This window comes from Pteropus medius, unplaced genomic scaffold (assembly GCF_902729225.1).
Source record: "Pteropus medius unplaced genomic scaffold, Ma_sr-lr_union100, whole genome shotgun sequence".
Lineage (NCBI taxonomy): Eukaryota > Metazoa > Chordata > Mammalia > Chiroptera > Pteropodidae > Pteropus > Pteropus medius.
The window spans coordinates 4,606,451-4,628,370 of record NW_024350923.1 but is presented as its reverse complement, the minus strand read 5'-3'; the positions used below and the strand labels follow the sequence as shown (position 1 = coordinate 4,628,370).

Here is a 21,920-nt window from a genome sequence, read left to right as displayed (position 1 = left end):
TTTTACCCAACAAAAATATCTTAAAAATAAAGATGAAATAAGGACTTTTTCTGACATACAAGAGATGAAAGAACTTATTATCAGCAGATGAGAAATGTGAAGGAAGTCCTTCAAGTAGAAGAAAAATGACACCAGATGGAAACCTGAGTCTACACAAAGTAATGAAGAGTAATGAAAATGGTAACTATGTGGGTAAATATAAAGACTTTTTTCTTATTTAAATTTCTTTAAAACAATTAACTTTTTCAAGCAAAAAAATAGTAGTAATGTATTGTGAGGTTCATAACCTATGTAGAAGTAAAATATATGACAACAATAACACAAAGGCCAGGAGGAGAGAAATGGAAATATACTCTTGTAAGGACTTATACTGTAGAGAGGTATAATATTACTTGAAGGTAAACTGATAAGTTAAATGTGAAAGGAATCATCAGAATAACATAAGCCATTTAATAAGCCAAGAAAGGATAGAAAATGAAATCATAAAAAATATTCAACCCTCAAGAGAATGAGAAGACAAGCCACAAAATGGGTGTAAATATTTATAAAAGACATGTCCAATTAAAGGACTGTTATCCAAAATATACAAAGAACTCTTAAAACTCAACAATTAAAAATAGGCCAAAGACCTTAACAGACACCTCACCAAAGAAGACGTACAGATGGCAAATAAGCACATGAAAAGATACTTCACATTATCTATATCATTGGGAAAATGCAAATTAAAACAAGATATCACACACCTATTAGAATGGCCAAAGTCCAGAACACTGAATAATACCAAATGCTGGTAAGGATATGAAACAACAGGAATTCTCATTAGTTGCTGGTGGGAATGCAGAATTGTACAGCTACTTTGGAAGACAGTGTGGCAGTTTCTTACAAAACTAAACATGCTCTTACCACGTGATGTTAATCACGCTCCTTGGTACTTACCCAAAGGAATTAAAACTTAGGTCCACACAGAAACCTGGACATGGATGTTTATAGCAGCTTTCTCCATATTGCCCAAACTTGGAAGCAGCGAAGATGTCTTTCAGTTGGTGAGTGGATAAATAAACTGTGGTTCATTTGGATGCTGGAATATTATTTAGCACTGAAAAAGAAATGAGCTATCAAGCCATAAAGAGACATGAAAGAAACTTAAATAAATAATGCTGAGTAAAAGAAGCCAATTTTAAAGGGCTATATACTATATGATTCCAAGTATATGACATTCTGGAAAAGTCAGAACTATGGAGACAATAAAAAGATCAGTGGTTGCCGGGGGTTATAGAGGATGGAGGAATGAATAGGTGGAGCACAGAGAACTTTTAGGGCAGTGAAAGTACTCTGTATAAAATTATAATGGTGGATACGTGTCACTGTACAGCTATCCAAACTCATAGAATGTAAAACACCAAGAGTGAACCCTAATGTAAATTATGGACTTTGGATGATTATGATTTGTATTCAATGTAGGTTCATCAGTTGTAACAAATGTACCACTGTGGTGGGGGATATTGATAATGGAAGAGACTATGCATGTGTAGCGGGCAGCAGGTATACGGGAAATCTCTGTACCTTCTGCTCAATTTGCTATGAACTGCTCTAAAAAAATAAAGTCTATTTAAAAAATATAATCTAAAAGAAGGCAGAAAAAGGAAAAAGAATAAAAGGAACAAAGAACATATGAGACAAATAGAAAACAGCAAGATGACATATTTCAATCCAGTCATATCAGCTATCATTTAAATGTGAATGGTCTAAACAACCCAATTAAAAGGCAGAGATTGTTAGATTGACTAAAGAAGCAAGAGTCAACTCTATACTGCCTACAGAATCCCACTTTAACTATAAAGACAAATAAATTAAAAGTAAAAGGATGGAAAAATGATATACCATGTTTACACTAATAAAAAGAGCTGAAGAGGATATAATAATATCAGGCAAAGTAGATTTCAGAGCAAAGAATATTACCAGGGATAAGGAGGGTCATTTCATAATGCTGAATACAAATACAATGAGTAAAGTACAAGATAAGAGCCCCAAACATTTATGAAACTTTTTAGAGAACTTTAGAATACATGAAACAAAACGAATAGAATGGTAAGGAGAAATAAATCCACAATTATATTTGGAGATTTCAACATACATCTCTCAGTAAGTGATAGACACTGCCCAACCGCAGCAGAATATACATTTCTTTTAAGTACACAAGGGACACTTAGCAAGATAGACTATAGTCTGAGCCATTAAATTTATCTCAAATTTTAAAAGATCCAAGTCATAGAAAATATCTTTTTGACCACAGTAAAGTTAAAATAAAACCAATAACAGAAAAATACCTAGAAAATGCCAAATACTTGGAAAACCAAATGAAACACTTATAAATCTATGGGTCAAACACAAAATCAAGGGAAATTAGAAAACATTTTAATGTAATTAAAATAAAAATGCAAATTATCAAAATTTGTGAGATGTAGTAAATGCAGTACTTAGAGGGAAAAATGTCTTTGTTAGAAAACAAAAAGGTCTCAAATCAATGACCTCAGCTTCCAACTTAAACTAAAACAAGAAAAGCAAATTAAAACAGAAGACATAATAAAGATCTGAGTGGAAGTCAATAAATTAGACAACAGAAAAACAATAGAGAAAATTCAGTGAAACTTAAATGAAACTGAAAAGATTGATAAACATTTAGCCAGACTATTAAGGATAAAAAGAAGACACACATTGCCACTATCAGAAATTAGAGAGATGGCATCAGATATTAAAAGTATTATGAAAGACCTTTCCCTTCTCTGCTGTGGTCACAGCTATGAGTATGCTCAGGCTTCAGAAGAGGCTTGCCTCCAGTGTTCTGTGCTGTGGCAAAAAGAAGGTCTGGTTGGACCCCAGTGAGACCAATGAAATCGCCAATGCCTACTCTTGTCAGCAGATTCGGAAGCTGATCAAAGATGGACCGATCATCCGGAAGCCTGTGATTCTCCATTCCCAAGCGCGATGCCAGAAAAACACATTGGTCCGTAGTAAGAGCAGGCATACAGGCAAAGGTAAGCAAAAGGGTACTGCCAATGCTCGAATGCCTGAGAAGGTAACCTGGATGAGGAGGATGAGAATGCTTCGCTGAGTGCTCAGAAGATACCATAAATCTAAGAAGATTGATCACCACATGTATCACAGCCTGTACCTGAAAGTGAAGGGTAATGTGTTCAAAAACAAGTAGGTTCTCATGGAACACATCCACAAGCTGAAGGCAACAAGGCTCTCAAGAAACTTCTGGCTGACTAAGCTGAGGCCCGCAGGTCTAAGACCAAGGAAGCAAGCAAGCACTGTGAAGGGCGGCTCCAGGCCAAGAAGGAGGAAATCGTTAAGACTCTGTCCCAGGAAGAAGAGACTGAGAAATAAAGCACCACTTCTCTTAACTGTACATAGTGGCCTTGGCGATTATATAGATCAATCATTCAATAAAATTGCCTTTATCTGCCTTAAAAAAAATATTATGAAGGAATATTATAAACAACTTTACTGCAGTAAATTTGGTAAGATTAAATGGACAAATTCCTTGAAAGACAAATTCCTGAAGTTCACTCATGAAGAGTACTGCTATTACTCTATATACCTGATAGCTCTATGTCTATTAAAGAAGTTGAATTTTAGTTAAAAACATTACCACGATATTCAGAATATTTAAAAATTCTCAAAACTCAATAAAACAAGTTTGCTTTCTTTTTTAATGGGCAAAACCTTTGAATACACATTTCACAAAAGAGATACAAACAGTGAATAAACATATAAGAAAGATGCTCAACTTCATTAGTCATTAAGGAAATGCAAATCAAAACTACAATAAGATACTATTTCACACCCACTTGGACTAAAAAGACTGACCATACCAGGTGTTGGCAAGGATGTGGAGGAGCTTTTATATCCCATTTGTAAGAATGAAAAATGTTATAACCACTTTGGAGGAGAGTTTGATAGTTTCTTAAAAAGTTAAATATACAGTCGTCATCTGACCCAGCCATTCTATTCCTAGGTATTTACCCAAGAGAAATGAAAGCATATGTCCATACAAAACCTCATATGCTAATGTTCATGGTATCTCTGCCATATTTGTAATAGCCAAAACCTGAGAACAACCCGTGTCAACAGGTAAATGGATAAACAATGGTAGTATGTCCATTCAAGGGAAAACTACTCAGTAATAAAAGGAATGAACTATTGATACAATAATACGGATGAATCTCTAAATAGCTATGTTGAATAAAAAAACCTGGAAATACGAGAGTTCATATTATGATTGCATTTATGTAAAATTCTATAAAATGTCAGCTAATCTGTAGTTACAGACCAACGGTTGCTTAAAGATGGAAGATACAGGAGTTGGAAAGAGTGATTATTAAGGACAGAGGATTCTTTTGAGGGTGATAGACAACATTCATTATCTTGATTGTGGTGATGGTTTCGCAAGTATGTACATATGTTAAAATTTAATCAAATTGTACATTTTATATATATGCAGTTTATTGTTTATATGCAAGTTATATCTCAAACTTGTTATAAAAAAATTATAGACACTGTTTATAAGAGAATAACAGGGCCTTTAGCTCTTCTGCTTTTCTCTCCCTCCCCTACTTTTGCTTGCCTACTTGGATGGAGAAGTTTAGGTGCCTAGGCACCAAAGGATCACAGCATCTCATTGATTTGCCTATCCTCCTCTGCTTTGTAGTCAAAAGGCAGAGGGCAGCAGTGAATCTCTTGTAAATGCTCCTTTTACCACACCTTTTTCCATGGCTATTTGTACCTTTCAGGAAGCACCTTCCTAGGAATGCATCTGCTGTTCCTTTCAGCTGGCTCACTGCAGATCGCTTGCTGGTTTTCCCACAACTTTAGCAAATAAAAGTGAATGCCCACTGTTATCAGTTCCCTATGGATGCTATAACAAATTATCACAAATTTGAAAAAATAAATTTATCCCAGTTTTTGAGTACAGAAGTTGGAAATCAAGGTGTTGGCAGGGCCACACTTCCTCCAAAGGCTCTAAGGGAGAACCCTTCCTTAATCTTTCCAGCTCTAGCAGCTCGAGATATTCCTTGGCTTGTGGCCATATCACTCTCATCTCTGTCTCCATCTTCATATAGCCTTTCCCTTTTGTCTCTCAAATTTTCCTCTGCCTTTCTCTAAATGACACCTGTCACTGCTTTAGGGCCTACTTTAGTCACGATGATCTTCTGTTAACATCCTTAATTACATCTGCAAAGATCCCTTTTCCGAATAAGGTTACATTCACAGGTTTTGGGGTTTAAGACTTGGAGATATCTTTGAGGGGGCTACTTGAACACTATTCAATTCAGACAGCCATCTGCATCTTTAGATTTCTAGGGATAGTTTCAGGGTAAAGCATATGCCATTATCATAGGACCTGGGATATATAGGATCTAGAAGGATCTAGAAGTATTTCAGCCAGTGAAGTCCTTTGGCTTGGGTCTGCTTGATATCCCAGTGAGATCTCAAAAGGATAGGACTTCTTTTGCCCCGTTCTGTTGCTGTAGTGATCACTCATAGCCCATTCATAGCCCCATAACTGGGCAGATGGCTAGTGAACCTAACTAAGGTCTTACCTGTAGTCATAGGTCTTAAAAGGAACACTTATTGAATCCCTAATCTGTGTCAAGATTTTCACTTTACTCTCCACCAATATCCTTTAAGGTAGACTGTAGTTTTCCCATTTTATATATGAAGAAACCAGTTAGGGAACTTTTCTAATTTGCTCAGAATCACAGAGTCAGCAAAAGACAAGGCTAAGATGTGTACTGAGGTCTCCTGGCTCCGTAGCCTAGAAACATTGTTGCCATATAGGACTGGATCACAAGTGCAGAACAGATGAGAGATCCAAGGCCACTCAAGATCATTACTGTTTCTCTCTGATAATGGGCAGTTAGTGATAAATGACTTGTTAGTGGCACAAGAGTGGCACCCAGTGGCTTCGGCTAAAAACTGCAAGATCAATGATAGGTCAAATTCTTTTACCTCTAGACCAACCAGTCCCTCAATTTCTATTTCTCAACAGGTAAAGTAGAATAGCTGACTTCGAGTAATACAGAATAAAACCATCTATGGCTATTATATAGCTTATGGAGAATGGAAGAAATGAGAGAATATGTTTTTAGAGCATTATAGAATAAGTTCAGGGAACAGTCATGACAGGAGTAGAGATTTTCAGCCTGGGTGTTGGAGCAGGACAGTGGGCTATGAAGCAGTAGACAAGATAGTGTTCCAGGGCTTAATGTCATAGATGTGTGCAGGGACTGGAAACTTAAACCCAGAATAAGCAGTATCAGTAACAGGGAGGCACTTTCTAAGGAAAAGTATTGTTCCCCAGGGGCAGTGGGGAAGACCAGAACTAAATGTCCTTAAGGGGACCTGTTGAGCGGTGTGCAGGGCTCCCCTAGGGCTCAGAGCTTTATTTCTGAATGTGGGTATTTCCTTGGTGAGACCAATTTCAAGGTAGGAGAAAAGTTTGTCTATTACATGAGATTTTCCAGGCTAGAATGAAGTAAAACAATAAGCTTTCTCTCAGGAAAAAAAAAAAAAAATGTTTGGAAATTTTTGTAATACTCTATTTCACTCTTTTAGGGCCATCTTTACAACCTTTCTGTTCCTTGGAATGTAATTACTTAGAAATTGAAACTTACTTTAGTAAACAATATATGATAGAATATTTTTTGAGCTATAACTCATGTACCATAAAATTTACCATTTTAAATTGTACAATTCAGTGGTTTTAAGTATATTTACTGTGTTGTGCAGTCATCACCAGTAAATTCTAGAATATCTCCGTCATGCCAAAAAGAAAATCTCATTTGCAGTCAGTCCCAAGTCTCCCACCTCCCATTCCCTGCCAACCACTAATCTACTTACCATCTCTATGGATCTGCCCATACTGGATATTTCATATAAATAGAATCATACAATAAATGGTTTTTTGTGTCCGACTTCATTTAGCATATTTTCAAGGTTCATCCATGTTGTAACATGTAACAATACTGCATTCTTTTTTTACGGTTGGACAATATTCCATTTTATAGATATACAGCTGTTCCCTCTTATCCTTGGGGGATATGTTCCAAGACCCCCAGTGGATGCCTGAAACCACAGGTCATACTGAACCCTATATATACACCGTTTTTCCCTATACATGCATTCCTTGTCATTTAAAGGAATTAACTTATCGATTTACTAAGTAAAATAAAGGCTACTTGAACACAAGCACCATGATACCATGACATTCAGTCTGATAGCTGAGATGGCTATTATGTGACTAATGAGCAGGTAGCACCTACAGCCTGGTGACACGGACAAAGGGATGATGCATTTCCCAGTGGAATGGAGAGGCAACGTGAGATTTCATCAGGCTACTCAGAATGGTGTGCAATTTAAAACTTAACGAATTGCCTATTTCTTGAATTTTCCATGTAATTTTTTGGACTGCAGTTGACCTTGAGACCTTTCATATACTTTCATAACTGAAACTATATGAAAGCGAAACCATGGATAAGGTGGGATTACTGTACCACATTTTTTTCCTCCATCAGTTGATGGACATTTGTGTTATTTCCATTTTTTGGCTATTATGAATAATGTTACTATGAATATTTTTGTGTGGACACATTTGTATCTTTTTGGGTATATACCTAGGAGAGTTGCTGGGTCGTGTAACTGAGGAACTTCTAAACTGTTTTCCAAACTAGCTGTACCATTTTACTTTCCCACTGGTACTGAATAAAGGTTTCAGATTTTCTGTATCCTCACCAACAGTTGTTATCGCCTATTATTATTACCATCATAGTGGGGGTAAACCATCTAATAGTGGTTTTGATTTGCATTTCCTTAATGCAAATGATGTTGAGCATCTTTTCATGTGCATATTGGCCATCTGTAACTCTTCTTTGGAGAAATGTCTATTCAAATCCTTTGGCAACCCAATTTTGAATTGGGTTATTTTATTGTTGAATTATAAATTCTTTATTTTGGATACAAGTTCCTTATCAGATATGATTTGCAAATATTTTTTTCCCATTCCTGTGCTGACTTTGCACTTTCTCTATAGTGTCCACTGAAGCACAAAAATTTTTAATTTTGATAAAGAGGGTATCTATTTTTATACACTTATATTCTTAAAAAACAAGGAGCTAAGAGGATTGGTTTCTGATCTTAGTACCTTTGTTTCTCTGTACAAATTGAAATGTGTTGCAAGGCTGTGAAAGGCTACTGAGACTATAAAAGGTGCCCTGTGGCTTCCCAGGTTTGACCTAGTCAGTCATTTGTTGAGCATCTACCCTGTGCAAGCTGTAAAGAGATGTAGGCATGATGAACCTTACCTTTCAAGGAATGTAAGATGTAGAAAATGGACATCCACATATAAAAATGATGAACAGGGGCATGCAGTGCATACTGCAGAGCCCGAGGAATGGGGCCGACAGGAGGGGACAGGAGTCCAGAGGAGGCAGGAAATGCTGGAGCGAGCTTCAAAAGCTACAGTGGAAGGAAGCCTTGAAAGTTGGGGGCTGGGTTAGGGGGATTCACATGAGCCAGGAATTAAGCGGGTGAGGGTAGATAGCCCTGTGAGATAAACAAAGCCCCAGGCACACTCATCTCACTGGGGCCCACCCACGCTTCTGCAAAACTAACCGGACTTCTAATTTCTTAAGCAGCTGCTCCCAGAGAAAAATGATGCAGAGGAAAACACAGAAGATACACATGAGAGCAGCAGCCTGGAGCTCCTTGCAGGTAAGGGTTTGGCTTTTCAGGTGAGCTCTGGATCAAAGTTGGGAAGTAAAAAAGCATGACTTTGGGCTTTCAAACTGTACCTTCCAGGACAGTGTCCTGGGATTTGGTTGGCTCCCAACGCTTGTGTGGGTGTTCTGGGGTAGCAAGAGGCATTCCATTCCAAAAGCTAGTATAATAGGACTAGAAATGTGTTTGCAGGTACAGATAGATGCATGATGGGATGAGACCCTGAATCGAGTTGGTTCCTTCATGTCTTTTCATCATTATATGTTGATGCTGTGGCTCTCCCTGGTTTTGATTGCTGCTGTTTGGGGCTCTGGAGGCTGTTCCTGGACGCAGACACCATTTCAACCTTGATATGTGTTATGTGGAGGTGTCAGTGTGTGATGTGATGATGGTGATCATACTGAAGTCTTCCCCCCTCCAATACTTAAACAGCATTCAGGGGCAGCAGCGGCAGGCGTGTATGTGTATATGGCTGGAAATAACCATAGTTACTGGTGCTTGAACCTGCAATGGTATAGGTGCCAAGCACCATTCTAAACTTTTTAAATGTATTGATGCTCTTCAATCTCAAAATAATCCTATGAGGTGTAAGTACTATTCTGATTTTACAGATGAGGAAACCTGAGGCCCAGAGATGTCAAACTTACCAGAGGTCACGCAGCTAATAAATGGTAGAGCCAGAATTCAAACCCAGGCAGCTTGGCTCATCTGTCTCTAAAAGAGCCAGACTAGCAGGGATGCACTGTGTGATAAAACTGTGCTTTAAATTTGTAAAAAATAAAATAAAAATAAATAAATAAATTTGCACAAGTAAGTCAGGTTTATAGTAGGAGGGCAGCCTATAGGCACTGCCTCATGCAGCATGAGCAGCAATGGGAGAGGTGAGGCCAGCTTTCTGGCAAGGTGACCAGCCTCGCAGGGGAGAAGCTGGATAGTACAGACTCCACGAAGAATTTGTGTGCAGTGAGCCCCGAGTGAGAGTTTGGTACAATCCCAGATGCCGTTTCCCAGGCCCTGCTCAAGGGGGATAGGGAGACCGTGAACCATTCTGCAGCCTCAGACTGTACCTGGAGAGCGGGAGCTGCCAGGCTTTGATCTGGACCGGACCTGATGAGAGGGTTCTGAGGTAGGAAGGCTGACAGAGCTGGCCCCAGCTCCTCCCTTTCTCCCAGGAATCCCCCAAGGGTCTGTCTGGCCCAGGACCGTGAGAGTAAGATAAGTGAGTCTGTTTTCTCCTAGGGACCAGCGGGCAAACAGAAAGCAAGAGGCTCAAGAAGGGCAGCCTCCATCAGGTCGTGGAGGAGACGCAGGCTTTCCACGCTGCCAGGGTCCCGGGCCCGTCAGAGGCGGCCCCACGCCGTGCGGAGACCCCCGCGGCCTCCCTGGCCCCCAGCAGAAGCAGGGCGGGCCCCGGGGGCGGCCTGGAGGTAACCTGGCGAGGGCTGCACAGGAGGGGCGGGAACCTGGGCTCGCCGAGAGGTCCTCCCGCCGGTCGTCTTTCCCGCAGGACGCGCTGTGGCTGCAGGAGGTCTCCAACCTGTCGGAGTGGTTGAGTCCCGGCCCTTGAGCTGAACCCTCTCCTCGCGCGTCCACGACGGCCGGATGGCTGCAGGGGCCACGCGTTGCCGAAGTTCAATAAACTTACTCCTCCGACGCCTGGTGTGTCTCTGTCGGGGCGGGGCCGGGAATCCGCGCCGCCAGATGGCGTCACCCCAGCTTCCCGCAGGCGCGGTGCGAGTGGCGGCAGGATTGCGTCACTGGTGAGCGCCGCGGGTCCGGGCGCGATGGCGGCGCTGGGCGGGGACGGACTGCGCCTGCTGTCGGTGCCGCGGCCTGAGCGGCAACCGGAGTCGGCAGCTCTGGGCGGTCCAGGCCCCGGGCTGTGCTGCTGGGTGTCCGTGTTCTCCTGCCTCAGCCTCGCCTGCTCCTACGTGGGCAGCCTCTACGTCTGGAAGAGCGAGCTGCCTCGGTGCGGGGGCTGCGCGCGGCAGGAAGCCGCGCCTCCACGGGGCGGGGTTGTGGGCGGGGCTTGGGCGAATCGGGGGCGGGGTCGCGCTGTCAGGCGGCGGCAGTGGGCCCCCTGAACTTTCTGTCTTCTTCGTAGGGACCACCCTGCCGTCATCAAGCGGCGCTTCACCAGTGTCCTGGTGGTGTCCAGCCTCTCGCCCCTCTGCGTACTACTCTGGAGGGAACTCACAGGCATCCAGGTGCGAAGGAGGCGGGGCAGAGGGCAACGGGAGAGATCTCAGCGGGTTTGGGGGAGGAAGCAAGACTGATGCCCCCTTTCCTGTGGCTCAGCCAGGCACATCCCTGCTCAGCCTGATGGGCTTCAGACTGGAGGGCATTTTCCCAGCAGCACTGCTGCCCCTGCTGCTGACCATGGTGAGCCCCTCTCTCCTTCCTTATCTCCTTTGTTGGCAGCATGATGCTCCTTTCTGTGACCCTTTTTCTTATCTTGATTGTGTCCAGTTTTTGAGTGATGGGAGATAGGAACTGTAAGATGGCTCGAGGCCCTTGGATCTGCATGGGGGGGCAATTCAGGATGAGCACTGGAAGCTTGAAGTCTCATGAAGCCTTGTCTGGATAAGGGCAGTGGATTATGGTTTAAGCCTTCCTTTTGATTGCTCTCGTTTTTCTGCCTCCAGATTCTTTTTCTGGGCCCACTTATGCAACTCTCTATGGATTGCCCCTGTGACCTGGCAGATGGGTTGAAGGTTGTCTTAGGTGAGTTCTCAAAGCTGAGGGGAAAAGCAGGCACAGGCAGTCCAGAACAAAGGCATTCCTCGGGCTCACGATGGGACTTGAACATGTGAAGTGAGATGTTGTGTTTCTACATCAGTAAAATGGGAACATGTAGCGGGAGGCCTCAAAGAGTTGGCCCCTGGTATCCAAGGAGCCTTCTAGGGACCTCCAGCAGTACTTGGTGTGGACTAGAGAGCATTGGCCGCTGCTTCCCCTAACTTTTGGCCACTCCAAACCAAAGCTGGTCTTGGACACATTTTGATATTTCCAGAGTTTACTACCAGGATATCCTGCTTCAGCTACTAATGCCTTTCTGTTCAGTTCTCTTGAGACATTGCCTTAAGGTGGACTTGATAAACAAAGCTCTACCCTTACCTGTTCTCAGGAGTATTGATGCCTAACCTGAGTTTGTCCAGGAAAAGGGTGTGGGAGAGGGGCCCTTGTGGCCTCTAAGGACGGTCTTTCTGTTCAATAACTCACTCACTGCTTATTCTGAATCTCCTCTCTAGCCCCTCGCTCCTGGGCCCGCTGCCTCACGGACATGCGTTGGCTGCGGAACCAGGTGATTGCACCCCTGACAGAGGAGCTGGTGTTCCGGGCCTGCATGCTGCCCATGTTAGCACCGTGTACAGGCCTGGGCCCTGCTGTGTTCACCTGCCCACTTTTCTTTGGAGTTGGTGAGTCTGTCCAGCCTGGTCCTGTTGAGATGTTCCCAGCATGAGAGCTGAGAATGGGGATTAGGGACACGGGTAGGGTCTGTAGGGCAGGCTGGGAGGAATGTGACATGGTTCTCGCTTTCCTTTCAGCCCATTTTCACCACATTTTTGAGCAGCTTCGTTTCCGCCAGAGCAGTGTGGGGAGCATCTTCTTGTCTGCCGGTGAGTCCTAGAGAGCGTGCCTGGGGCAGTCCTGGGTTAGGGTGTGTGAGGGTGTCCCTGATGGCCACTCTGGAGGGATAGTTGGGAACAGTACTATAGTATTTGGAGGGGCTTCTGACCATGGGAGTTGGGGTGTAGAGGACAGCCATAGGTGCTGGGGCAGGCAGCCACCGCCCCCAGGGGGAAGGGGATGTCCCTGGCGGATGGGTGTGCAGTGCTGGGACAGGAAGGGCATACAGGTGTGGTCACTCGCGGCCTCCCCGTCTCCAGCGTTCCAGTTCTCCTACACAGCTGTCTTCGGTGCCTACACTGCTTTCCTCTTCATCCGCACAGGTTGGTCCTCAGTCTCTCATGGGTCCCCGGGGGCTCAGGGGCCCACAAGAATGGGTGGGAGAATGGGAAGCCTGTGTTTATTCTAGGAATGACGTTTTTTTTTAACCACAGTCCTGGGGCCCTCAGCGTGGTGAGGTCTGAGAGGTAGAAGGAAGCAGAAGCCATGGTGTGTGGGTGGATGTGTGGGGCATCGGTCCCTTTTCAGGGGATGAGGATCATTAGCCCTGGAAGGGCCCGCAGAGGTGATGGGGCTGCTCTGTGAGCTGCTGTCTCTCCTCCCCAGGACACCTGATTGGGCCAGTTCTCTGCCACTCCTTCTGCAATTATATGGGCTTTCCTGCGGTGTGCGCAGCCCTGGAGCATCCACAGAGGCGGCCCCTGCTGGCTGGCTATGCCTTGGGTGTAGGACTCTTCCTGCTTCTGCTCCAGCCCCTCACGGACCCCAAGCTCTACGGCAGTCTTCCCCTTTGTGTGCTTTTGGAGCGGGCAGGGGACTCAGAGGCTCCCCTGTGCTCCTGACGCATGCTTCTTTACACACTTGTGTGAACTCTCATGGGGCTCCCCAGCCCCTCCCCGTCCAGGGGTACTGCAGGGGAGGAGTTGGCCAGGGTCCCCGAGATCTCAGGAATTTTTGTAGGGGATTGAAGCCAGAGGTAGTTGAATCCCAGGGACCAAGAGAAAGGAGCAGCTACCCAAGGGTGCGGCCCCTCTCTAGAGGGGGTTGAGGAGCAGCTGGGAGTGAGGGGACAAGGAGCAGGTCCCAGGAGCCATGCACTCCCTTCCTCATTTTGGACTACTGCTTCTCTGAGCTCCTCTGCCCCTGAAAAGCTGCTGGGGGTGGGATTTACAGAACCCCTGCCCTCAACTTCCCAGGGTTTTCTCATTGTCTTTTTGCATCAGGACTTTGTATTGGGATATTAAAGAGATTTAACTTGGGTAACATGGCCTTGGACCTTCAGGAATTTAGTCTATTTGGGGTCTTGGGAGTATGCCCACTATCTCTGCCAGCTGCCTTGGACACTAACCTCTGGGCAGGTCAGCCTGGTAAGGACAGTTACCTGGTAGGGGGCAGGATGAGGGGGCCTTTGGCTGCCTTGGGTCTTGTAGCTTCCTCCTTCCTGAGCCAGGCCCCAGGTTCTAGCACAGGTGAGCCTAGGACTGCAGGTACCAGGTGTGAGCCCACCACATCATGGGGCCTGTAACTTGGCTACCAGTGTCGGGAAGTGAGACCCAGGGCCCTGACTCCAGCAATGGAGCCTGCAGCCTGTGTCCTGAGAGGGTGGAAGGTCCACTGTGGGGCTTTCACCAGGATCTCCCCATGCCTACCAGTGTACATTACACAAGAAATAGGTCCAAATGGAAGAGGAACCAGCTCAGAGTCACCTGAGAGTAGAGGCTTTCCTGGCTCTTTCTACATTGGACCTCTGCCACCGTGTTGCTTGTGTGGTCTCTGGAGGAACCTGGGACAAAGGCTGCAGCCCTGGGAGCAGCCGCAACCCTGCTGAGCAACACTGACTCAAGGTTCGTTCTTAGAATCCTGTTTTCTCTTCTCATGTGTTGCGAATGGTTTTCAGGTCCTATTCCAGACTCAAGGGAGGGTACTGAGTCCCCTTCCCTCGGGCTGGTGGTTGGAGGAGAGGAAACAAATGCGCAGTCACTCCCCTGGCACCCCCAGGTTGGCCATGACTAAAACTGTGTTCACTTGGATCTAAAAGGGCATCTTGACAGTCACACACGAACTTTGCTAGCAAGTTCTGTGCAGCAGCTATCAGAGAGGCAGAGGGGGTGAGCATGGGCCCATTCAGAGGGTACCTGTGGGATCTTGGAGTCCAAGGAGGAGGAAGCCCAGGCCCACCCCAGGAGCACTGGCTGACAGGGGGCTGGGATGGTTCCCTGGAGTGTTGGGGTATCTGGGCCCTACTGCTCCCCTTTCCCATGCTCCTGCTCCACCTTTCACCTCACTGGCCATCCTCACCTTTGCGGTGGGCAGCAGTACAGTGGTGCAAGCAGGGCGAGAGGACGGGGACTCGGGATTAGGATGCTCCTGCGAGTACTCGTGGGGCGTGGGCAGAATGAGATCCAGGGACTCAGAATCCAGTGCACTCACCTCTCCCCAGAATCCTCACACTCAAAAGTTCCCACATCCAGGGTCTCAGCCACCTCCCAGAAGGTGGTGCCTGTTTGCGTCCAGACCTGAACGAATGGGGTGGGAGGTAGAACCTGGGTTTAGAAGGTCAAGCGGTGTGGCTAGAAAGCAAGTCCACCGACAGCCTGGGTTTGAACCCTCTCTTACTAGCTGTGGGGTCCTGGACAAGTCACTTAACCTTTCTGTGGGTCCATTTCTGTGTCCATAAAATGGGTGAAGTTTGATTCCCTGAATTAATTACATGTCAGGTGCTTAGAACAGTCCCTCCACCCCACCTCGCCCTTAAGCTCTCAGTAACAACTAGCTAATCCTGTTTGGGGTGTGTATATAGGAGGCATTCTGGCAGCTTAAACCAAGGCCACTGTCATCCTCGCTACCCTCCAAGGAGGAAGATCCAACTAGCCTGGGGAGTCAAGAGGCAGCCCTGCCCCTCTGCCAAATGGCACACAGGTGGGCTGCAAAGGACCCGGCATGGAAGGCAGGAAAAGCCAGTTTTATTGAGCAAAGTTCTCAGGATCTGGGGCTTAGGTCTCCCCCAAGGAGGTCAGACCCCTGAACCTGCTCCCGCGGATCCTAGGCCCACCGTGGCCTGTAGTCTCCAGCAAGGATAGGACCCTCACTTGGCAAGAGGTGAATATGTGAGTGTCCACCAGCAGGGAAAAGAGAGATGGCTGGAGAAAGGAAATGGGCCACCACGGGCAGTGTCTCTTGCCACAAGCAGCTGAGGACAGGAACTCCAGGGTCAGGCACTGGCTAGCCCGGGCCTGCCCTGGCAGCACAGCATCTCTAGAAGGCTTGGGGTGGGGATGGCCAGCCTGCGAGTCTGGGGCAAGGTCACTCAATTTCCAGGATGAGGTCGTCACCCTCCAGTATCATGTCCTTGGTTACGTGGATCTTGCGGACAGTGCCCTCCATGGGTGAAGTCACCACAGTCTCCATCTTCATGGCACTGAGCACACACAGGGGCTGACCTTTGGCCACCTTGGCCCCTGCCGCCACCTTGATGTCTATCACCTTTCCAGGCATGGGTGCCCCGATCTGGCCCTTCACATCCTTTAGGGCCTTGGGGTGGAAGTGCATCTCCTGAACAGGGCAGAGGGGACATGAGACACCAGGCCCCTCCTGTCCCACCACCTAGCCAGTGTAGGGGGAACTGTACCTTCATGGCCTGAGTGTCCTTGACCAGAATGGACCGCAGCTGTCCATTGAGCTCGAAGAAGACCTGCCTCTGTCCAGTCCGGTTCAGGTCAGTTATGGCCAGGGCTTTGATGTGCAGGGTCTTGCCTCTTTCCAGCTCCACCTGCAGGAGAAAGTGGAAGCGCAGAGCTGGGGGGCAGGTGGGAGGGGAGTAGCTCCTGACCAAGTCCCTCCACCTTGGGTCTCAGCTCCTCAACTTATAAAGGCCTAGCTCCCCAGTTTCCCAAGTGTACTTTGTGCACTCATAGCTCTTGGGGCTGGTGACGGCCAAGCCAAAGTCTGGAGCGCTAGATGTACTAGGGTCCTTAGGGAAGTGGGGGCGGGGGGTCTTGGAGTGGAGTGTATGTAGGTGCCAGAGCCACTGACCTCAAACTCCTCTGCGATTTTGGGTCCCTGAAGGAAGAGGCGGGTATTGAGGCTATCCAGGGGACCAAAGGTAGCAGTGAAGTCCTTGAAGTTGGAAAAGACATCGGGGTAGATGGCTGCGGAGAGCACGTCCTCTGGGGTCATCTCCTCTCCGTGCCGCTCTGTCAGCTCCTTCTCTAGCGCCTGCAGATCCAGGGGAGGGATGGAGGCTCCGGGCCGCCCCTCCACCCTTGGCAGGTCCTTTAGCACCTGGGGACAGAGCAGAGGATCAGGCACGATTCCCGCCCCCAACCCCGCCTCACACTGGGCCGGGCTGTCCCCACCTTGGTCCCTACCTTGGAGCGAAGGGGCTCAGGGAATCCCCCGTGGGGGATGCCGATGTAGCCCTGCAGAAACTCCACCACGGAGCGGGGGAAGGACAGCTCTTCTGCCTGGGCCTCAGCCACTGCTCTGGTCAACCCATTCTGCACCATGAACTGGGCTAGGTCCCCCACGATCTTGGAGGAGGGTGTCACCTAAGGAGAAGAGCCCCTGGGTTAGGGTGCCAGGTACCTTATGGAGGTACCGAAGCCGGGGTAAGGGCACTTGGCCTGGCTCACCTTGATGAGATCACCAAGCATCTGGTTGGCTTCCACGTAGGCCTTCTTGACCTCCTTGAACCTGGAGCCAAGCCCCATGCTGTGTGCCTGGAAGTGCAGGTTGGTGTACTGGCCCCCTGGGATCTCATTCTCATACACGTCCGAATTGCCAGACTTCATGGTGGCCGTGCAGTCAAAGGCCGCATACAGTCCCCGGGTCCCCTCCCAGTACTCACTATAGTCAAACACGCGCTCCAGGGGCACCCCTGCAGGGAGACCAGAGGCAGGGGAGAGCTTGGGAATGTGCCAAACTCTCAGCTGCTCTTCCCAGGACCCTGGGGCCAGCTCAGGTCCCATCTCAGCTTGAGTGATGGGAGGCAGGGCCAGGCAAGAGCATCTGGATTCTAGGATATGCCAGACTGCTGGGACTGATGGGGGCTGTGGCTTTGAAAGGGAGGAGGCCACGGGCTGCTGCTCTTCCTACCTGTTTCTAGGGGAGTGCCTTGGGTGCAGGCCACCAAGGCCCCCATACTGGGCTGTGAAGTCATCCCAGACATGGCATCAGCTGCCACATCCACCACATCGGCCCCGGCCTGGGCACAGGCCAGCATGGTTGCCACGCCTGCCCCTGACGTGTCGTGGGTGTGGATGTGCAGTGGAAGGTCGGGGAAGCGGTCCCGGAGAGAGCTGACCAGCATGGTGCAGGCTGCTGGCTTCAGCAGCCCTGCCATGTCCTGGGGGAAGAGGAGAGACAAAGGTGGTAAGAGGAAGACCCGATGTGTGCATGGTGGGGAGATGAGGGGCAAAGGTGTTAGGGAGGCGGGGGATGGGAAAGTGGGACTGCTGGAGGTGGGCTGGGCCCAGGCACCTTGATGCACAGGATGTGGGTGCCGGCTCGCACCAGCTCTTCTGCCAAGTCCATGTAGTACTGCAGCGAGTATTTGGTGCGGCTGGGGTTGGCCACGTCACCCGTGTAGGAGATGGCAGCCTCCACCACGCCTCCAGCACTGCCTACTGCCTCCATGCCCAGCAGTAAATTGGGCAGGTAGTTGAGGGAGTCAAAGACCCGGAAGACATCCATGCCATTCTCCTTGGCCACCTCACAGAACCTGAGTGGGTAGGAGAGCCCGGGGTTAGCCCCATCCTCACTCCCCGCTGCACCTCCTTCTCAAGCTCCTGGCCCCCCTGTGGTCCCTGGGGGATGAGTTCTGAGGGTCTGGCCTGGCAGGAATCGTGGTACCCACAGGATCAGTGGGAGCGGGGCACCACAGTGTGGACAAGACCTTTCCTACAAGCAGCTGAGCTGGGCAGGGTCTCCCCAGAGGCATCTGGCACAGAGCTTTCCTATGCTAGTTGTGCCCAGGTCAGAAGGATTAGATTAGCTGGGCATTCTTTGCAAAGGACTGGCAGGCTGAGGGAGAAAGAGCACTGAACGGGGAGTCTTGATGCTGGGTTCTGCCCCAGCTCTACACCGTGTGGCCTGGGACAAGTCACCTGCCTTCGTGGGGCCTCTCTGCCCCATGATCTAGAAGCCCTTCCAGTTCTCTGACTACATTTCTACACTTCATATTTCCAATAGCAGCCCTCACTGGGTGCAGCTACCAGAAGGCTTGGTTTCGAGCCTGCTGTGGGGAGCACAGGCCACTGCAATGTGGCCTGGCACCTGCTGGGCCATGCTGTATGGTATCTACCCACCCAACCCCAGGCTCACTTGAAGACCACATTGTCGGGGTAGTTGGTGTAGCCCACGGCATTGGCCCCCCGCAGCAACATCTGGAACGGGATGTTGGGGATGAGCTCCCGGAGCTCCTGCAGACGCCGCCAAGGGCACTCGTACAGGAAGCGCATCGCAACGTCAAACGTGGCTCCTGTACAGTGACCAAGAAGCCCAGGTCAGCCCCAAACACCCAGGGGACCCCACCACACCCTGCAGCTCGGTGGCCTGAGGCTCTGGCCCTAATGCCAGGTCCTGCTTATCTTCAGGGTCCCTCACATTCCCATGCAGCCCCCCATAGGCTTTTTCCTTTGCTGATCTCGGCAGCTCAGCTCACTGTTCTGAGCCTGCTCTGACAGCTCCCAGTGCATTCTCTGTGCTGTAAGTCAGCGGTCCCCAACCTTTGTGGCACCAGGGACTGGGGCTCCTATGAGAATCTAATGCCTGATGATCTGAGGTGGAGCTGAGGCAGTGATGCTGGCGCTGGGGAGCGGCTGCAAATACAGATGAAGCTTTGCTCGCTGGCCCGCCGCTCACCTCTCCAGTTCCTAACAGGCCACGGACCAGAAATGGTCCATGGTCCAGGGTTAGGGGACCCCTGCTATAGTTAACAGACTGACCCTGAGCCGCCTGGGTCTCAGCTCTGGTCTTGTGCCTGGCACCAGGCCTGACCAGAGTGGGCCCCAGTCACTTTGCTGAACAAACGCACACTGCGCCGCCTCCAGTTCTCACTGGTTCCCTCAATGTCAGCGTCTCCAGCTTCTACAGAGTCTCCAGCGGCCTGACCACACTGTGGGCGCCTAATTCTTCCAAGCGCGGCCCCACATTTCAGCCCTCCTCCAGCCTACCTCCCCAGTTCTCTATGCTGAAGAGCTTGCTGAAGTTGTGGGCAACATAGGGGGCGATCTTTTTGAGGTCATGGGTTCGCACACGAGTGGCCAGCAGTGACTGGTGGGCATCCCTGAAGGTCGTGTCCATCAGCAGCAGCCCCTGGTGGTTCCTCACTGCTCGAGCAAAGCCCTCGGGCCCCTCCTGCAGCAGGATGTCTCTGAAGCCAGCCGGGGGCGGGCCTAGGGAAGACCAGGCCTGAGCACTCACTCTGCAGGCGGCAACCTCCTGTCTCCCCCATGAGTTGGCAGAATGGGTCTCACCTACCTATAGGCACTGCAGGGATAATGGGGTCTGTGGGGCTGGGATTGGTCTTAACAGGGATTGGGGTGGTCGGGCCGTTCACCATGACATGTCCTGTGGAGAGAGTGGGCAGCAGGTCAGGCAGGCCGGGCAGAGTCTGAGTTGAGGGCAGGAGTGAGAGTAGGTGGGCTCGGGGATGAGGGGACTCCTCCAGGATCCCTAGTCCTCCAGCTGGCCCCTGTCCTCTCCAAAGCTAGGCAGTGGAGACCTACTGAGGGCCACATAGATAGAAAAGAGGGGTCTCTAAGATCAGGAGCAAGGAAGGTGGGAGGGCAGGTGGGGGGTGCTAGGAAACTCTCTGGGCAGGGGACCAGGAGCAAGGCATCTGGGGGGTAGGGCAGGGCAGTCTCGGGGCCAGACCGAGGTAGTACAGCAGCTTCTGGGCCCGGTTCTGTGCGGGCCGCAGCTGGAATAGCTCCGGGTTCTCGTCGATGAACTGGGTGTCCACGATGCCTGCCAGGAACTGCTGGTTGTTGAGCACATTCTGCAGGAAGGGGATGTTGGTCTGCGGGACAGAGGTGGGTGGGAGGGTGTCACCATGCAGCAAAGACAGGAAAGGAGAAGCAGCTGAAGGTGTCACCTGGCCAGCACAGCTTCCCAAATTCCCCAGGACGCCATGCTCCCTGTGGAGTGGCATTTCCCCATTTCCTCACCACCACCTCCCCCTTCTGGCAGAGTCCCCTAAGCTGTCAGGGGGCTGAGCCTGCTTCCTCCTTGCTCACCCCAGATCATGTGCTGACTCCCACCTCCTCCTTCCTCAGGGATCTGAAAACAAGCACCTCCACACCTCCCACAGCAAAGAAAACGGATGAGGGCTTCCCACAGCGAGAGTGGCATGTAGCCGCCACCCCCTGCACACAGAACACACGGCCACACCTTGGCAGGCTAAGGCCTCTCCTCATGGCTAAATCCGTGGGCACTTTCCCGCCCTTCTAACAGCTCCACCTGCCATTCCCTCCCCGGGCTTCCAAGACATCTTGCCCTCCTCCTTCTCCCTGGTCACCAGTGGGGACTCCTTTTATCCCTGGAGGATGGAGTCATCAGGGCTGTCACTGGGCTGCTTCTCATACAGTACACTCTCCCTGATTGGCCTCACCCTTGGCCTCCGGCTCCAGAATCAGGACCCCAAAGTGGAAACGCCTCCTGGGCATCTCTCCTTGTGTGTCCCTCGCATAAGCTCAAGTCTAAAAACAGCTTCCTTCACCCTGTTCTCCTCTGCCTTCCAGGGTGCCTCACTGTCCACCTGGTTGCCAAAACCTACGGTCCATCATCCTCACCACCCACTCCTCCCATGTCACTGGTCAAGCCGGGTGATTCTGCCGTAGCCATCTCTAGCCGATCCAAACTTGCCTTGTGCTCACACCTCACCTTTGCACCTGCCTGGTATGCTTTTCCTGGAAATCAGGTTAAAGGCCTCACCGCCCGCCCTAACCACAGAGCTGGCACCCCTTTCTAGTTAGGCCTCCATGGGACCAGCCTCAGAAAGCTTCTCCCTCAGCCTCACCATCTTTTGGCTACATTCCTCACACACCTTTAAGTGTTTTGGGGGGCAGGAGTACTGTCTGAGATACCTGTGTCCATGTGTTTCATGCACACAGACCCTGAGTTCTGCTTATTAAATGGCAAGGTGATGGCATGAAGCTAGGGCAGGGCGAGTCAACCGAGAGGCTGCGTGGGGGCCTGGGAACCAGTGCTAAGAGATGTCCCATAACATGAGGCCATGTGGCTGAGATTCCTGTGTGTGCCTGTGACCACATAGCTATAGCCCTGGCTATCACTTCAGAGAAATCATCTCCATGTGTCACCCATTCATGATCTCTGTTGGTACCTTCAGTAGGGGGCTCCAGGCCCAGCATGGACTGCTGTGCCCCGTGGCTGCTCCAAGAGATTCTACCTGTCCCCCGAAGGTTCCCTATTGCCTGAAGGCCTAGGTGGAAGGCCGCCTCCCCCACCAGCATCCCACAGGTGGTCACTGCAGAGTGGGACCCAGCCAA

General features: G+C 49.3%; 3 protein-coding genes and 1 pseudogene across 15 annotated transcripts in view; 3 read left to right on the top strand and 1 right to left on the bottom strand.

Moving 5' to 3' along the window:
* The window catches only part of TOP6BL (TOP6B like initiator of meiotic double strand breaks), a 59,863-nt gene extending 49,354 nt beyond the window's left edge, over positions 1-10,509 (top strand). Inside the window, exons 14-16 of one of the 5 annotated variants that reach the window (XM_039840755.1) lie at positions 8,697-8,775; positions 10,021-10,208; positions 10,289-10,507. In XM_039840755.1, the coding sequence (XP_039696689.1) occupies positions 8,697-8,775; positions 10,021-10,208; positions 10,289-10,348 (327 nt within the window). In that variant the 3' untranslated portion in view covers positions 10,349-10,507. Of the gene's footprint in view, positions 1-8,696; positions 8,776-10,020 lie in introns of all 5 variants that reach the window. The other 4 variants (XM_039840754.1, XM_039840753.1, XM_039840752.1 and 1 more) reach the window with 4 other exon arrangements.
* On the top strand, positions 2,771-3,405 carry LOC120584783 (60S ribosomal protein L19-like; annotated as a pseudogene).
* Positions 10,510-10,526: 17 nt separating the features above from the next.
* On the top strand, positions 10,527-13,679 carry RCE1 (Ras converting CAAX endopeptidase 1). 4 transcript variants are annotated; one of them, XM_039840757.1, is made up of 8 exons: positions 10,528-10,750; positions 10,886-10,988; positions 11,080-11,163; positions 11,427-11,505; positions 12,033-12,200; positions 12,330-12,401; positions 12,672-12,734; positions 13,018-13,679. In XM_039840757.1, the coding sequence occupies exons 1-8, from the start codon at positions 10,566-10,568 to the stop codon at positions 13,251-13,253; spliced, it is 990 nt and encodes a 329-aa protein (XP_039696691.1). In that variant the 5' UTR covers positions 10,528-10,565; the 3' UTR covers positions 13,254-13,679. The 4 variants fall into 4 exon arrangements, with proteins under 4 accessions (XP_039696693.1, XP_039696691.1, XP_039696692.1 ...); XM_039840760.1 differs by having other exon boundaries at positions 10,666-10,750; positions 11,084-11,163; XM_039840759.1 differs by lacking the exon at positions 11,080-11,163 and having other exon boundaries at positions 10,527-10,750.
* A 1,675-nt stretch (positions 13,680-15,354) lies between these two features.
* The window catches only part of PC (pyruvate carboxylase), a 93,162-nt gene continuing 86,596 nt past the window's right edge, over positions 15,355-21,920 (bottom strand). For all 6 annotated transcript variants that reach the window (XM_039840748.1, XM_039840743.1, XM_039840749.1 and 3 more), the window contains 11 exons: positions 20,287-20,431; positions 19,891-19,980; positions 19,584-19,805; positions 18,733-18,889; positions 17,890-18,130; positions 17,506-17,755; positions 17,043-17,287; positions 16,779-16,958; positions 16,444-16,692; positions 16,040-16,180; positions 15,355-15,963 (listed from right to left, as the gene is read on the bottom strand). In XM_039840748.1, coding sequence (XP_039696682.1) covers positions 15,715-15,963; positions 16,040-16,180; positions 16,444-16,692; positions 16,779-16,958; positions 17,043-17,287; positions 17,506-17,755; positions 17,890-18,130; positions 18,733-18,889; positions 19,584-19,805; positions 19,891-19,980; positions 20,287-20,431 — 2,169 coding nt within the window. In that variant the 3' untranslated portion in view covers positions 15,355-15,714. The remainder of the gene's footprint in view (positions 15,964-16,039; positions 16,181-16,443; positions 16,693-16,778; positions 16,959-17,042; positions 17,288-17,505; positions 17,756-17,889; positions 18,131-18,732; positions 18,890-19,583; positions 19,806-19,890; positions 19,981-20,286; positions 20,432-21,920) is intronic.

Excerpts from the sequence above, each read along its gene's own strand:
- RCE1 (XM_039840757.1), top strand. The coding sequence starts at position 10,566 with ATGGCGGCGCTGGGCGGGGACGGACTGCGCCTGCTGTCGGTGCCGCGG. Across the intron at positions 10,751-10,885 it reads TGGAAGAGCGAGCTGCCTCG|GGACCACCCTGCCGTCATCA; the intron begins GTGCGGGGGCTG and ends TCTTCTTCGTAG. Across the intron at positions 12,735-13,017 it reads TTTCCTCTTCATCCGCACAG|GACACCTGATTGGGCCAGTT; the intron begins GTTGGTCCTCAG and ends TCTCCTCCCCAG.